The sequence below is a fragment of the Hemicordylus capensis genome, chromosome 2, assembly GCF_027244095.1.
Source record: "Hemicordylus capensis ecotype Gifberg chromosome 2, rHemCap1.1.pri, whole genome shotgun sequence".
Taxonomy (NCBI): Eukaryota; Metazoa; Chordata; class Lepidosauria; order Squamata; family Cordylidae; genus Hemicordylus; species Hemicordylus capensis.
The window spans coordinates 63,231,901-63,248,231 of record NC_069658.1 but is presented as its reverse complement, the minus strand read 5'-3'; the positions used below and the strand labels follow the sequence as shown (position 1 = coordinate 63,248,231).

At 39.6% G+C, this 16,331-nt stretch overlaps 1 protein-coding gene across 15 annotated transcripts in view; it reads left to right on the top strand.

The window, feature by feature from the left end:
• The window catches only part of MCTP1 (multiple C2 and transmembrane domain containing 1), a 335,774-nt gene that overhangs the window by 125,564 nt on the left and 193,879 nt on the right, over positions 1-16,331 (top strand). For 13 of the 15 annotated variants that reach the window (XM_053298676.1, XM_053298671.1, XM_053298667.1 and 10 more), the window contains 3 exons: positions 1,055-1,093; positions 7,017-7,187; positions 8,034-8,164. In XM_053298676.1, the coding sequence (XP_053154651.1) occupies positions 1,055-1,093; positions 7,017-7,187; positions 8,034-8,164 (341 nt within the window). The remainder of the gene's footprint in view (positions 1-1,054; positions 1,094-7,016; positions 7,188-8,033; positions 8,165-16,331) is intronic. The other 2 variants (XM_053298672.1, XM_053298675.1) reach the window with 1 other exon arrangement.

The following is a 16,331-nucleotide window of genomic DNA, read 5'->3' as shown; positions in this document are numbered from 1 at the left end:
ACAGAGTCAGACCATTGGTCTATCGGTATTGTCTGCACAGACTGGCAGTGGCTTCTCCAGGGTTGCAGGCCATAGTGTCTCTCAGCCCTATCTTGGAGTTGCCAGGGAGGGAATTTGGAACCATCTTGCTCATGCACCCTTATATTTGATTTATTCTCACTTTTCAGTTGTTAGACTGAGCCCTGGCATTAAAAATAGATTCTGCAATTAGGATAGTAATGATCCCAGGTTCATATGAAACACAGGAGAGTTAAACGAGAGTTAAACTCTGTATTTTAATCTCCATCGTGGCTGACCTGGTCATGAAATAGGGTGAAGTGGGTTGCTTCAGACAGTGGGCTAGTACCAGGGGCAGCTTGGCAGCTCTCCTTTCACTATGAATGGCTTTCAAGGAAAGGAAGACATAATAGTAAAATGGTGCTTTCCCTGTTCCTACTAGAAAAGGAAGTGGTGGGATAGATTTTAATGGAGAAAAAGAGGAAAGGGAGGAGATGAATTTTGATGCTCAGTTTTGGCCCATTACATCTCTATTGAAATTTCGATTGGTTTCCTGAAGTCGATAAGCAGAATCTGTAGCTGGATTCAAGTCTGGGTGAGTGAAGATGAGAATTTAGCATCATTTATGTCATTTGCTGATTAGCAAATGTGAACCTGAAAAAATACACTACTAACTTTCCGTTCTTGCGCGTTAAATTCAGTTGGATCTAATGTTCTTAAATCTAAAAGTGCTAATTTGAACACACATCTTTAAGAATGACATCTACCCTAGGTAGATTCATTTGTCCCCTTTTTATTGATACCAATCATCTTCATATTACTTACCCCTTTTCTTCATGTTTTTCTTTTTTCATCATAAAAGAATAGGAACGTCAGATCTGTCTGGTGTTCTTGTGTGAATGACACCTGTGGTTGTTTGGCTTCAGTCTTGTGTAGGTGTTTGGAATGCATGCATTTAACAGTTCTTTATGTGCATTGCTCCTTTGGAAGATGGTTGGCTGCCCCTCTTCTGTATGAATGAGTAACAGGTGATTAAAATGCTCTATTTCATTTACAGACAATGCTAATGAGGAAGAGTTGGAAAAGATCAAGTAAGGTAATTCTTAGCATGTGGTCTTGAACTGTGAAATTGTATATTGTTACTTGAATTGAAAGTTGTGACACACTGATTACTCTCTGTACAACTGTTTAATAATTTTACTTTCATTACTATAGCACAGCTTTTTTAAGTTTTCTCCTTTTCAGCAGAATATCTAAATGCATCTTACTAGATGTAATCAGGGAGTGAGTTTACATTAAGATCTTTTTTTCATATAAGCAGATTTTTCTTAGTAGTCAATAGTGCTTGAATTGTGAATTCACTCAAGTGGCTGGTAATATTTCTTGGATTTTTCTTAAATAATAAAAGTGGCAAATAAAACATAGATGAAGTTTTTTAGAGTTCATGATCCCTGCTTGGATAATTTTTATCTTAATCGAAAAGCAGACTATAAGCAACGCTTAAATAACTAGTAAATAACCAATTCCAACTGGAGCAAGTACAAAGAACAATTAGAATTCTTGTAATGATCTATCTTACCATTAAAGATTTTGAAACTGTGTAGCTTTAGAGAAAAGGGGATCAGAAAATTGACCTTGAGGAAATTATTTAGATTAAAGAAATGAAAGTCTCAGAACTAATGGATGCAAACTTCACGTTAGTATAGATTGGTAACTAGCAGGCAGATTCTAGTTAGAACAGTCTCTCTCAAACAGCAAAAATCTCATGGTGTTCATGTGAGTGGAGTACACTTCTTGAACATTGTGTTAATGAATGTTTGTGCTGGTAGCCTACTTACCCATGTTGCTTCTTTGTCCTTCCAAATACCTTAAGATGATGGATGATGTGGATTTGTACCTCAAAATATTATTTTAGGATTTGGTGAATGGAATTGTTTAATGGTCAGGATGAGAGCCATCTTCAATTCAGATGTGATTGTATGCTTCAGATTTGACAAGCTCTTTGTTCTATGGTCATCTGGATTTTTAGTATACCTTGTTTGCTCCAACTATTTGCTTTTTAGTTACCTTGGATCAATCAGTGGGAGGGGCAAACAAATATGTGGAGGTTCAAACTTCCAGGCAAGGGTCTCAACTTGATGAATTTCTAGTCCTATTGATTCTGTGATTATTAACTGGAACCCTGTGCAGGCATAATGCTTAACTTTGGTGCTGCAGTAATGCATTTTCTCCATTCTAAACACGAATACTTGTCAGTGGTCTTAAGTCAGTTAAGTGTTACATCAGCAACATTAACCATGGTTAGGACCAGAAGTGCAAAAACAATTGGAAAAGTGGAACCAATTTGGGATGAAAAATGAAGACTTGAACACACCAATGCAGTGGCAGCTTGTTAATGGAGGAAGGTGAATGAAGGCCTCAGGCAGCACCTGCACCATGGGATGGCAAGTGGAGACATCCACCCCCCCCCCACTGCTCACAGGTACCTCCTCGCCTGCCTTGCCTTAATGCTCCCTGCCATCCCTAGTTTGTGAGCCAGCATTGCGGTACAGACTGTCCATTGGCATCTAGCCAGTTGGATGACTTCTTCTCTCTTGCTTGGGGTGAGAGAAAAGAAGCTACACAGTCAGGTGGTAGATGCTGATGGGTGGCATGTCCATACCTCAGTACTGGTCATGCATCTGGATGACAACATATTGGCATTGGGGTATGTGACTGGTGGCACCAGTGCTTGAGCTGGCCCACCACCTGTTTGAGGAGCAATCCTGTATTTTGTGGAGCATTCTGGTTGGTCTTCTGCATATGCCTGCAGCCACTAATTATGTATTATTATTATTATTATTATTATTATTATTATTTACCACCACCACATAACTGCCTTCCAAACCTAGGTCCTAGTATGAAAAGGGTTCTGAAGTGGTACCTTGCAATACCGTGGCTCAAATTAAGGGAATAAGAGGAAGAGACACTTGGGTCTTTCATACATCAGTACAGATGGGAAAAAGAGAATTCTGTTTCCTGCAACCTAGACCAATCTCCCAGTTTAAACCGTGTTTGTGGAAGCCGCCTTCTTGAAATTTATTATTTAGGACAAATTGCATATTTTTGGACACTGAAGCCATTATTGTAATTTTCCCATGAATTCATGTGTGCCATTCAGAACAAATACAATAATTTAAAAATGATTATGAAATCTAATTAATTTTTAACTGTTTTGCATGATTGTATATTTATAAGTCCAATTACGTAAATTATTTGTGACCAGAACTGTCCTAAGATTAATGTGATACAACTCCTGCAACAGACTAAGTGTAAACATGCGTCTGCATTTTGCATTCTATGATATTGGCAGCGCTTCCAAAACCAATATTCATTAAACTATCCAAATCATGTATTATGCCATTACATTCAATGAAACTACACTTACAAAATCCTGGCTTTTTGATAAATGAATAAATTGAAAAACTAGTTAGCTGCATATGTCTATATATTAAAATCTTATACCTGATAGATTTAGTTATTTATTTGATTTCTATACCGCCCTTCCAAAAATGGTTCAGGGCAGTTTGCCCCGAGGTTAAATACATTATGCGAGCGGTTAAATACATATGTGAGCATCCACCTTCCTTATAAATACAACTTACCCTAAATATTACATCAAGTATTAATTAAATATAATAAACTAATCACACCATTAAATGCCAACATTTAAACGGGAATATTTTATTTACCCAAATAGACTCTGAATTTAAGATGATACCCCCATTTCTAACATCAAAGTACTTGGAAAAACCTAGATTTGAATTCAGAATATATATATTCAGATTTGAATATAGAAATACAATTTGTATCAAATATTGATTTTACATATTAAATACTTATAGCTAATTGCATAAGAGAGAGAGTAAGAGAGCCAGCGTGGTGTAGTGGTTAGAGTGCTGGACTAGGACCGGGGAGACCCGAGTTCAAATCCCCATTCAGCCATGAAACTAACTGGGTGACTCTGGGCCAGTCACTTCTCTCTCAGCCTAACCTACTTCACAGGGTTGTTGTGAAAGAGAAACTCAAGTATGTAGTACACCACTCTGGGCTCCTTGGAGGAAGAGCGGGATATAAATGTAAAAATAATAATAATAGATTAAATACAACTGAATACAGTAATACTCTAAACCACGTGATGACGTAAAATACTGATTTCCTTCCTCTGGATCTGAATGCACAGGAACTCTACCTATATGCACTTGCACAGAATCAATATACAACTAACTGCTCCAAAATCTATCTTAGGTTTCAGATAGGCAGTCAGTTGAACGAACCAATCATTTCCCAACATCTATTTATCCACTTCTTTTTTGTAGGACATTCTTATCATGCCACTTCTTAACACACCATTCTGGCTGCTATTGTTGCATACAAAACCAGCTTTCGCATATATACTTCAGAATTTTTAATGCAATTCAGAAGACAGATCTAATAATTTAATTCAAATATTTGATTTGCAAGTATTACATATTCCAAAAGTCTTCTGAGAAGTCCTCCTTACACTCTTCACAATGCCAAGAACTGCCATCACTTAGCTCATATGTTACTCAACTCTCAAGGTCCCACTGACCCATAGTTTTATAACCATTTTCTCATAGTCTCCATATTGGAAAAGCAGAGAGCAAAAGGGCAAATAGGTCTTCCGAAGTTCAGTTACTGTGTTACGACATCACCTCAATGCAGTGTTCTTGATTAAACTGTTTATTTGGAAAAAAGAGTAGAATTTCCAAGAAAACTAGTCAGCTAGTTGCTGAGATTGTGTGTGTGTGCAGTAGTTTAGTATATTGCAATTCTGTGTGGTGTAGTTGTCTTCTGGGTTGGCAGTTGTGAATGACAATTTGACAGACCATTAGGACAGTGGGAGAAATAATGGTTTGGTCTATGGTCCATTTTTAATTAGGTGAAACAGTGTTTTAGTTGGCAGTTACACATCATCATGGAACTACAGATTTGAATGTATCTGTGTTGGCTGCTATACATTGCATACTAATGAAAGACATGTATTGACTAAGTGTATTGGCAGGATAAATAACATGTTTCTTCTAATAGTCTGGTTGATCTCTTTCAAGAGCACGGGCTCTGGAGAACAAAGAGGCTACTTTGCCTCACTACTCTTTTTCTGTGACTCTCTACCAATATGGGCCCATCAAAGTTCCATTCTAAATTTAATGAATGTAGGTGTTCCATTTGGAAACTGAGAAACTAGATTATTTAAAGATCTGATAAGACTTTGGCCCTTGGAACACCTAACATACCCTGAACCTTGTTTCAGGGACCTGCAGACTGAGGATGCATCTACACCATATTAGTTTGGGTTGGAAATGTGTCCAGTGATCCCGCTAGGGATGTCAGTCTGCCTGGAAGCAGCTCAAATAACGCTGCATAAGCTGGCTACCTCCTGAATCAGATAATCTCTTTACTCGGGGAGGAGGAGCAACTCCAGGGTCCTCAGAGTATTGATGAAGTAACTGGCTTGAAATAGTAGAATAGCAAACTTATTGAAAGGATTACCATATAGACTCTGTATATGCTATACTACCAATTATGCTAGGAAAGTTCGGCTCCTGAGAGAGCAGGAAACACTGTTAATGGATACACTTCTGTGTGACTGAAGGCTTCTTTCTGAAATGGTGTATGCAGACACATCCTTTCCCCCTCAGAAAGAAGCATGGAGATAAGAGGCAGAATGCCTAGCTTTGCCTCTTGAAGGGGCTATACCCCTTACAGATTGTAGTGAAAGAGAAAAGGCTTGTTAATATGATTTCAGCTATACAGAAAATGTCCAACTTTCAATATATATATATTTTAAATGGATTGATGTCAATTAATGAAACTATGATCAATCTCTATGTAGTACACAGACACCATAGTGCTTATTTTCTAATAACATTTATTGCTTTGCTCCTCAGCCCCAAAAGGGCCCCCAGAGTAGTATACAATAAAATAAAAGCAATTGGGCATTAAATACAACTAAAACTTCGATCAGTTTAAAAACCAAGATCTAAAAGGTCTGGGCAAATCCAAAGGGTTTCACCTACTGCTGTAAAGAAAATGGGCTTAGTGTCAGGCAATTCTCTTTGGGGACAAGAGTTCTAAAGTCAGAGTGCCATACCTGTTCACATACATGGAATGTATTTTGCTGTTGATGTTGCCTCTCTTGAAGGTCTGGTCTTTTGGCAGAGAGGCAACATATCCATTTTCAGATAAATAATATGACTGACAAGGCCCCCTTTCCTGCTCACCACCTATCTAATCTCTGATGGTAGCGGGGAGACAGAGCAGAAGGACCTCTGAAAATGTTCATAGGATGTGAGCAGGTTAATGTGGAAGGAGGTGGTTCTCAAGCTACCAGGGTCTCAAGACATTTAGGGATTTTAAAATTAAAGTAACTTTGAATTTTGCCTGGAAATAGATAAGGGAGCCTGTGCAATTCTCTCTAAAGCTGGCAAGTCTTGTTCCATACATTAGCAGTCTGGTGGCTGTATTTGTTAGCTGCCATTTCTGAACAGAGCTGCCCCACATACAACAATAGTCCTCCTGCATCCATTTAGCCAACAATACACAGCAGTATTTCTTAACTTCACAATCCATGAGAATTGTGACTTCACACACAGCATGGAATCCACATCATAAATCTAATACGTATTAAAGTTCTTTAAAAGGCAGCAGGCAGACTGCCAATAATATGGTAAGCGTGGCTGCATAGACAAAAAATATTCTGGTGATGGTTAAGGGTGCATACGTTGCCCACCTAACACTACCATAAAAAAGGTGATGTTATCTGATAAAAGGACTGTTGCTGTTGATTCCTGTTGATACGTTACTTTGGAAGTCTGGGTGAGCACAATCTTTGCTAGGTCATCTGAACATTTGTGTTTATTTAGGCAATTTCTTTAAATCAACCTGGTTTGGGAAGTAATTTCAAAGGTATTGTTTGCTCATGATCTAGCTAAATCTACGTTCTTCTGCACCCGAAGTTTCAGACCCAGAGTTTACGGCTGTCAGATCTGCACAGAAAAGCTCAGCTATGGAGAGGAATAGTCAGTATCACTTTGATCGAGGGTCGGGAACTCAAGGCCATGGATCCAAATGGACTCAGTGATCCCTATGTGAAATTTCGACTGGGACACCAGAAGTACAAGAGTAAGGTAACTTCTTTGAACTGTTCCAAAGTAGTCGTGGTTTTTGTTTTTGATGTACCTAAAGTACTTATTTGTTTAATAATTATGGGGAAATACTCCTTCAGACTGCCAAACTGAACACTTGAACAGTTGTGATGTTCTGGTCCGGGTGTGTGCACGCGCGCAAGGTGCTTGCATTGTTTAAGAAACCTAAACCCAGAAACATTTTGGGTACACAGAAGTAATTATGAGGTTTTTATGAATCCTATTATATTCTGGACTGAAATGTTGCTTAGAAACGTGATGGTGTATATAATTTTCCACTTCTCCACCTCCTTCAGGTGAGGCAAACATGTATCTGTCTTGTGCTGAAGCGAATTTTTTGCGTGTGTGTGCGTATGTGAACAAAATACTGTGAACAGAATCTAGTAATAATTGTACATTATTCAACAACATTAACATCTGTGAAAATCAATTCCATAAACTACTTTAAGACAAACTGTGAGTTACAGTTCACCTCTGTATATGTATAAAGAAGGCACAGCTGCAGAAATAGTTAAATATTGTAGGTGATCATTTTATTCTGTCATCATTTTCAAGTAGATTTATTTAACTGTCACTAGGGACATGAACTACTCCTTAAAAACTTGCTTTTACTTCCAAGAATTTTTTTTAGGACATTTGGAAATTTTTGTTCTGCGTTCATGTCACTTAGAGGAAACAATGTTTTATCTTGGATAAATAAAGATTTTGAAATAACTTCTGAAACCATTGATTGTTTGTAGCAATCTTATCTTAACTTCGTCAAAGTAATTCTCCACTATTCCAAGAGAGAGAGTTGCACAAGATAGTAACCTACTTTATTTTTTTCAGATTATGCCCAAAACTTTGAATCCTCAGTGGAGGGAACAGTTTGACTTTCATCTCTATGAGGAACGAGGTGGAATTGTTGATATTACTGTGTGGGACAAAGATGCTGGCAAAAAGGATGATTTCATTGGCAGGTTTGTCTAATAATAACCTACTTTGTATTGTGGTAATGAGATCTATTGATTAAGAGTACAGTTCTCAATTATTTTTAGTAAAATCTATTTTAAAAAGAGACATTGGCATTGTCTGACTTTTTAAAAAGAATTTGTACAGAAAAATAATTTTCCTTGACCAGTAGATGGCAGATCATACTAACTGAAAGAGGTCCCTTTTTCAATAGTTGAAATTGTGGTACAATTGAATCAAGATGCAGGAAGTTCCATTGACAGCGTTTGGAAAGGGAAAATTAGAAGTGGTCAGCAATTTATTGTAATGAATCGTATTTTAAAAAATCTTAATATGCAAGTAAAACTGTTCTTCGAAGCAGTGTGGTTGGTCTTCTTGGCAGTGAGCTTTGTATGAATGACTGCATTTCAAGAGATTGAATCTTTCGGACTACTTTTAATGTTTGTAAGTCTGAATTGCTTATATTAAACTAAAATCACTGAGTAGTTAAACCCATATTTGAACTGGTTAAGACATAGAATGCCATAGAGGAGCAAGTGGAGAAAGACATTTGAAGATTATGCTCGGAAGCTATTCTTTTCTGCCTGTATTGTATCCGCAAGCTTATGCCCAGTGGAGGAGTTAAGGGTTGCGAGAGGGCTAGTGTGTGCCCCTCTTCCCTTGAATCAGAATTTGGGACCATCAATTACCTGCTGTGATGTTTTAAAATAAGTTATTTGTGGATAAAATCACTCTTATGTGGGCTGACTTAGATCAGACCCCACAGTTACTGCAGTGTCTGATGTGGAGGTGTCTTGCAACCTCTTATGTGGTTAGGTTGGCTCATTTTCAAATTGACTCCTGAGGATGTGGCCAAGTTGCTTGGAGCGGTGCACCTGTTCCCTTGACCCTTGTCCAACATGGCTTATATTATCTGGCAGAGGAGTTGTTGTAGAAGGCCTGGTAGGGATTATAAATGCTTCTCTGAGAGAGGGCCGGATTATTATTTCTTGTTTACATAGTCAGACAGGTGTTATTGACTGGTTTGTTTTATCCAGACATCGAGTCCTTCCCAAGGACCTGGGATGGCTGAATTTTATTGTCAATTGTTATAGATATCGTCGCAGAATATAGGCTGTTCCCAGTAAAGCTGCTTTTTGTAATTGGCTGATGGTGATTTCTGTGGCCCCTATGGTGTTGAGGTGCTCTTCAAGGTCTTTTGGAACTGTACCCAGGGCGCCAATGACCACTGGGATTATTTTGGTCTTTTTCTGCCACAGCCTTTCAATTTCAATTTGTAGATCTTTGTATTTGGTGGTTTTTTCTATTTCTTTTTCTTCTATTCTGCTATCCCCTGGTATTGCTATGTCGATTATTTTGACTTGTTTTTCTTTCTTCTCGACTACAGTTATATCTGGTGTATTGTGTGGCAGATGTTTGTCTGTTTGTAGTCAGAAGTCCCATAATATTTTTACATCTTCATTTTCTACCACTTTTTCAATTTTATGGTCCCACAAATTTTTGGCTACTGGTAGCTTGTATTTCTTGCAGATGTTCCAGTGTATCATCCCTGCTACTTTGTCATGCCTTTGTTTGTAGTCAGTCTGTGCGATCTTTTTGCAACAGCTGATTAGGTGGTCCACGGTTTCATCTGCTTCTTTACAAAGGTATCACTTGCTGTTTGTTGTTGATTTTCCTACTTTTGCTCTTATTGCATTTGTTCTTAGTGCCTGTTCTTGTGCAGCCAGTATTAAACCCTCTGTTTCTTTTTTCAAGTAACCATTCTTAAGCCATTGCCAGGTCTTGGTGATGTCTGATTTTCCACTTATATTGTGCAAATATTGACCATGCAGTGGTTTATTTTTCCATTTTCTTGCTCGGTTCTTGACTTGTTCTTTCTTGTAGGCCTGTTTTGTTTCATTGGTGTTGAATAGTTTCGCATTATTGACCATTTGAAGTGCATCTTCTTCACTGTCCTTGATATATTCTTCAAGGCCTCTTTTCTCCTCCTCTACTGTTTGATGGACTTGCAGCATTCCTCTTCAACCTGAGCTGCGAGGGAGGTATAGCCTATCTACATCACTGCAGGGGTGCAGAGCATGATTGATAGTCATTATTTTCCTGGTCTTACGATATAGTGTCTCTAGCTCTGCCTGGGTCCAGTCTATTATTCCTGCAGTGTATCTGATAACAGGTATCGCCCAGGTGTTTGTGGCTTGTATGTTGTTCCCGCCATTGAGTTTGGACTTGAGGATTTTTCTAACTCTCCTGATGTATTCACTTCCTATTTTTCTTTTAACTTCAGTGTGTGCAATGTTATCAGCACAATGTTATATTATTATTATTATTATTATTATTATTTCAATTTCTATACCGCCCTTCCAAAAATAGCTCAGGGCGCTTTACAAAGAGAAACAATAAATAAATAAGATGGCTCCCTGTCCCCAAAGGGCTCACATTCTAAAAAGAAACATAAGATAGACACCAGCAACAGTCACTGGATGTACTGTGCTGGGGGTGGATAGGGCCAGTTACTCTCCCCCTGCTAAATAAGAGAATCACCACGGTAAAAGGTGCCTCTTTGCCCAGTTAACAGGATGCCTCCTTATTATAAAGCGGCAGTTATTAGACCTCTTCTAAGAAGCGTGCATTGGATCCCTTAGAATCATAGGCCTGTCTCCAACTATCTGTGGATGGATGAGGTAATTGAGAAGGTGGTGGCCTCCCAGCACCAGGCAGTCTTGGAGGAAGCTGATTATCCAGACCCATTTCAAACTGGCTTTCAGGCGGGCTATGGGTGGAGACTGCCTTGGTTGGCTGCCTTGGTTGACATAGCGAGTGTGACTCTGTTGGTCCTTTTGGATCTCTTGGTGGCTCTTGATACTATCAGCTAGTATCCTTACGGAGCATCTGAGGTGGTTGTGGGTGGCACTAGTTTGCAGTGGTTCCACTCTAACTCTTGGGCAGATACCATTTGGTGTCCCTTGGAGACTGTTCTTCAAAATCTGAACTTTCATATGGTGTCCCTCAGGGCTCCATATTGTCTCCAATGTTGTTTAAATGAAACCGCTGGAGGAAATCATCAGGAGATTTTGTGCAGGGTATTATCGGTATGCTGATGACATCCAAATCTATTTCTCCATGTCAACATCATCAGGATAACCTCCCTAAACATCATCAGCTTGCTTGCTTGCTTGACTGAACACTGTCAAGTTGGTGTCGACTCTTAGCGACCACATAGATAGATCTCTCCAGGATGATCTGTCTTCAACTTGGCCTTTTAGGTCTCTCGGTGCAGTCATTGCTGTCGTAATCAAGTCCATCCACCTTGCTGCTGGTCATCCTCGTCTTTTTATTTCAATGTTTCCCAGCATTATGGACTTTTTAAGGGAGCTGGATTTCTGCATAATGTGTCCGAAGTATGATAGTTTGAGCCTGGTCATTTGTGCCTCGAGTGAAAATTGTGGATTGATTTGTTCCATGATCCATTTGTTTGTTTTCCTGGCTGTCCATGGTATCTTCAAAAGTTCTCTCCAGCACCAAAGCTCAAAAGCATCAATCCTTTTTCTGCCCTGCTTCTTCAAAGCCCAGCTTTTGCATCCATAGAGTGTCATGGAAAAACCATTGTCCGAATTATTCTAATCTTTGTAGGTGTAGACATGTTACGGCATCTAAATATCCTTTCCAAGGCCTACATTGCAGCCCTACCAAGTGCTAGTTTGCCAGATCCTTTACTGTTGATGGTCGATCCTAAAAGGCAGAAGCTATCCTCCACTTCAGTGTCGTCTCTATCAATTCTGAGGCTGGTTGCTGTACCTGTTGTCATTAGTTTAGTTATCTTTATATTTAGTAGTAGTCCTTTTTTTTCCCCACTGTGCTCCTTGACCTTAACTACTAGAGCTTTCAGATCATCCGCATTCTCAGCTATCATATCAGCATAGCGCAGGTTATTGATGTTTTCCCTCCAGCTTAAAACTGCACTCATCATCTTCAAACTTTTAAAAAAGAATTTAAGACTCATTAGTTCACCCAGAATTTTAATTTGATTTACAGTTTAACAGGGTTTTTTTTAACATTGTGTTAAATTTTAAGATATTTTAATGTTTAAACATTTTAATTTGTTTTAATTTGTATTTTATTGTAAACTGCCCAGAGACATAGGTTTTGGGCAGTATACAAATATGTTAGTAAATAAATAAATTGAACACAGGTGACTTGAGCCCTGCCCACGCCCCTGTGCATGTGTAAACACTTCCAGTGTGGCTGTGCTGCAGGGTAGTAGCACTCCACGGTAAGGGCTCTGTGCTCACAGTTGTGTGATACCCATGATTTCCAATGGGCATCACATTACACAACTTCATACACAGAACTCTTACTGTGGAGTAGTGCTGGCCTGCAGTGTAGCCCCATTGAAGGTGTTTACACACATGGAGCATGGGTGGTGCTCAAACCACCAGTGTTGCCTTGCGCAGCATGTCAGCTAGTAGAACTAAGCATAGTTGAAAGTCTACTTTCATAAATGGAATTCCTATGAACTGTGTTTTAATACTCTGTTTTCTGTCTTCCTGTATATCAGGTATTTGTACATAATGTTACTGTTTTCATGGTATTAGGTAAACAATGACTTGAGCACAGAGGGATTTTTGTATGTGTGTGCAGGTCGTAGGCTTTGCTGTTCTAATTTAAAAGGTATGAGTGTTGAGTTTTCTTTCAAAATACATTTCCTAGGACTTATATGGCTCTGGAACATCCTGCCTGTTTGCCGTGAACTTCATTTTCATGCAGTCGATAAGGTCAGACCTGACTGCTCATTATGCACTGGAGAAGAGCTTTCTCTGCCCCTCTAATGGCGCTTCTTCCAGGGCATGTTGAATTCTCAGGTGTCGTGCAAGCTGTTTTCCTAACCTCATGCAATCTATTATTAGGATTCTTATCGTCTTTGTGGAGCTTCAGAGAGAGTTCTCATTCCTATGCATCCACAGTAGTGTGGGAACCACTTCCCAATGGTGTTATCCCATGCTGTTTTAGAATGTTTGTGAGTGCAGCAACTATGTAGGAAGGACCAGTCATGTGGGTCTTTCTCACTTGATCCCCCCCACCCTGGAATGATGCCACAGGTGAGCAGCTCCCACAGGTGCATAGGAATGGGGCCGTAGAACAAGTTTGTAATACAAAAGCTGTTTTGCTGTCTCAGTGGGAAAAATAGAGTAGAAGCATAAAAACAAATGGACTTCATGGAGCAAGCCTTTAAAGTTTCTTTTTGAGGCAGATACACAAACACACACAAATTATGTTCTTTCTCATTGGAACCTCCCTTTGCTTACCCTATGGTGATTTCATGTTTGGATGCCAGGTATCAAGACAGGGATCTTTCATTTTTGATTGCCCATTGGTCCTGTTATCCTTCATATAATTGCTTCTGCACCCCTTCCCTGACTGTAATGGATCCATGGGGCCAGAGAGGCCCCAGACAGTGTTGCATAACTGCCCTATAGTGGCAATGGTACACCATGGCAATTGCAGGAGGAGAGCAGCACAGTATTGATGCCAAGGTCTGCTGCAACATTGCAGCTAGAGCCAGGTTCTGGCTCTAGTATTAGCGAACAGATTCCATTAGTGGAGCCTGTATTCCATATCATATGCATACCAAAGCAGAGCACCAAGCCACAGGATGAGGTGGCTAAACTACTGGAAGCAGAATATATTCAAGGTGAGGCAGTAGAATTGTGAAGTATTCCTGCTGTAAGGAATACTGCTGCTTTCAGGTGACGATTGGGCTTTCACATATAACACTGCCAAGATGGACTGCCAGTCCATAACCATGTATTAGTCTTGTACTGATTTTAGCCACTGTCTATTCTACTTGCCTGCTTCGCTCACAGGAACATAGGAAGCTGCCATATACTGAGTCAGACTATTGGTCTGTCTAGCTCAGCATTGTCTTCACAGACTGGTAGTGGCTTCTCCAAGGTTGCAGGCAGGAATATCTCTCAGCCCCATCTTGAAGAAGCCAGGGAGGGAACTTGGAACCTTCTGCTCTTCCCAGAGCGTCTCCATCCCCTAAGGGAAATATCTTACAGTGCTCACACTTTCATGTGCAAGCAGGGTGGACCCTAAGGGGACAAGTCATGCTTGCTATCACAAGACCAGCTCGCCTCACCAAGTTCTCTGCTAGTTACGCTAGTTAACATATTTTGGTCACCCCGTCCTGTAGTTTGAATACTTCATGTTTTATCCTATCATAGACAGATGCATATAACTTTGAATATAAATGTAGTGACCTTGTACTCATACTTCTGCCTCCATTCTCTCCATATTTTAATATATTTAAGCTGAGCTATGGTAGTAGTTAGTCATCCTCGCAACAGAGTAGCATTTTATAGTAATCATAGTTTATAGTAATTTTAATGTAGTATGGTTTTATTGCTTCATAATCTGTCCTATCCTAATGTATGTACTCATAATTACTGCATCCCGCTATCTTATGCTGGTCTTGGACCGTAATACAGATGATTGATGATTGACTAGGTGATGCCACTTCTCTCTGTTCTTTTAGACCTCTCCTAAAAACCCACTACTTCTATGAAACATTTGGTTTAATCATTCATTCATCATTCCCAGCTCAAGTAAAAACCATGGGTATTTTAACTGCATATCCTCACACTGCATATCCCCCCCCCCGCCAGTCACATAAAAGAGAGCAAAACCGTACATGATGCTCAAATTAGACTGCACCATCGTATACTGGTCATCTTAATTTCAGTATAAAATTATAAACGTCTTGGACATAACCTTGTTCACACGGAGGGTGCAACTAGGTCTGACAGCCTTCCATTTCCCTACAAGGTAGCGGGGTGGGGGTGAGTGATTTAAAGTGCATTGTGCAGGCAAGATGAGGAGCAGGGATGTGCATGGAATGGTTCAAATCCAGACTGGGTTCAAGCCACCCTGGGTGGCTTGGGCTTGGGCTCGATTTTGCCATCTGGTCCACCATTGAGCTGGCTCTACGTGTATACTTGTAAAGGGGAATCCGGCAAAGATTCCCCGTTACAAATAAAGGGCTAAATGGGGGGGGGGGGGACACGAAGAAAAACATAGTCTTTGTCTTAACTTTAAAAACAAGTAGAAAGACAAAGACTACCTAACCTCAGATCATTAATTAGTGAGCTGAATAGCACCAGAACAGACCCTTGAGGGTCCTCAACTATGAATAGTCTCAATTTCTGCATTCTGCTTCCTGTTCTGTTGGTTGGTTTTTTTAGTGGCATTTACTTTTTTCTTATACGCAAAATAACTAATAGTATCAGTCCTGACAATGTCAGCCTCCCGTCCATTAACCTGCCTTAATTAGGAACCCACAATATGTCTGTTCAGCCAGTTACATATCTTATACAGTAACTGTGTTTACCTGGGGAGCCTTTGGTGAGGAACCTTGTCAAAAAGGTTTTTGTAAGTCCAGATATAGAATGCCTACACTGTTGCTTTTGATGTACAGGCTGATTCTTCCTGAACAAGGCTTGGTTTGAATTTAATAATTCTGTCTTAAATGCTTCCATCAGTTTACCTGGGAAATAAATTCAACTGATAGTACTGTAATTTCTCTGGTCATCTTTGGAGCCTTTTAAAAATGAAATTGATGTTACACTGGCTACCTTCAAGGAAAGTGGCTGATTTTTAGACACATTACAAAGATTTGTTATAAGATGGCAAGTTTCACATTTGAGTTCAAGTGCTCTCAGGTGTATGCCATCTGCTGCTGATGACTTGTTAATTTTTAATTTGTCAATTAGCCCTGGAACTTCATCCCTTGTTACCTCTGTTTGACTTAGTTCTTCAGGTGCCCTCTCTGAAAAACATGTTAGGTGTGAGTGTCTGTCCAATATCTCCCAGCCCAAGACTGGCACAAGAATTTATTCAGCTTCTCCTCAGTTTCCACTTCTTCCTCCTTCAATAATAGTTTCACACCTTTATTATTGAACAGTTTAACCAGCTTCCTGGCTGGTGTTCTGCTTCTGAGGTATTTGAATGAGCCACTTTAGCAAGGGCGGTATATAAATTAAGTAAATAAATGTTTTTATGTACAATATTTTTAGCATCCTGCTCCCTAAATCCTTACTTCTTGCTTGCTTTATCAACAGTTTTGACTGACAAGAGTTTGGGCCCCCTGCCCCCTGCACCATTTAGATAGGGCTTCCA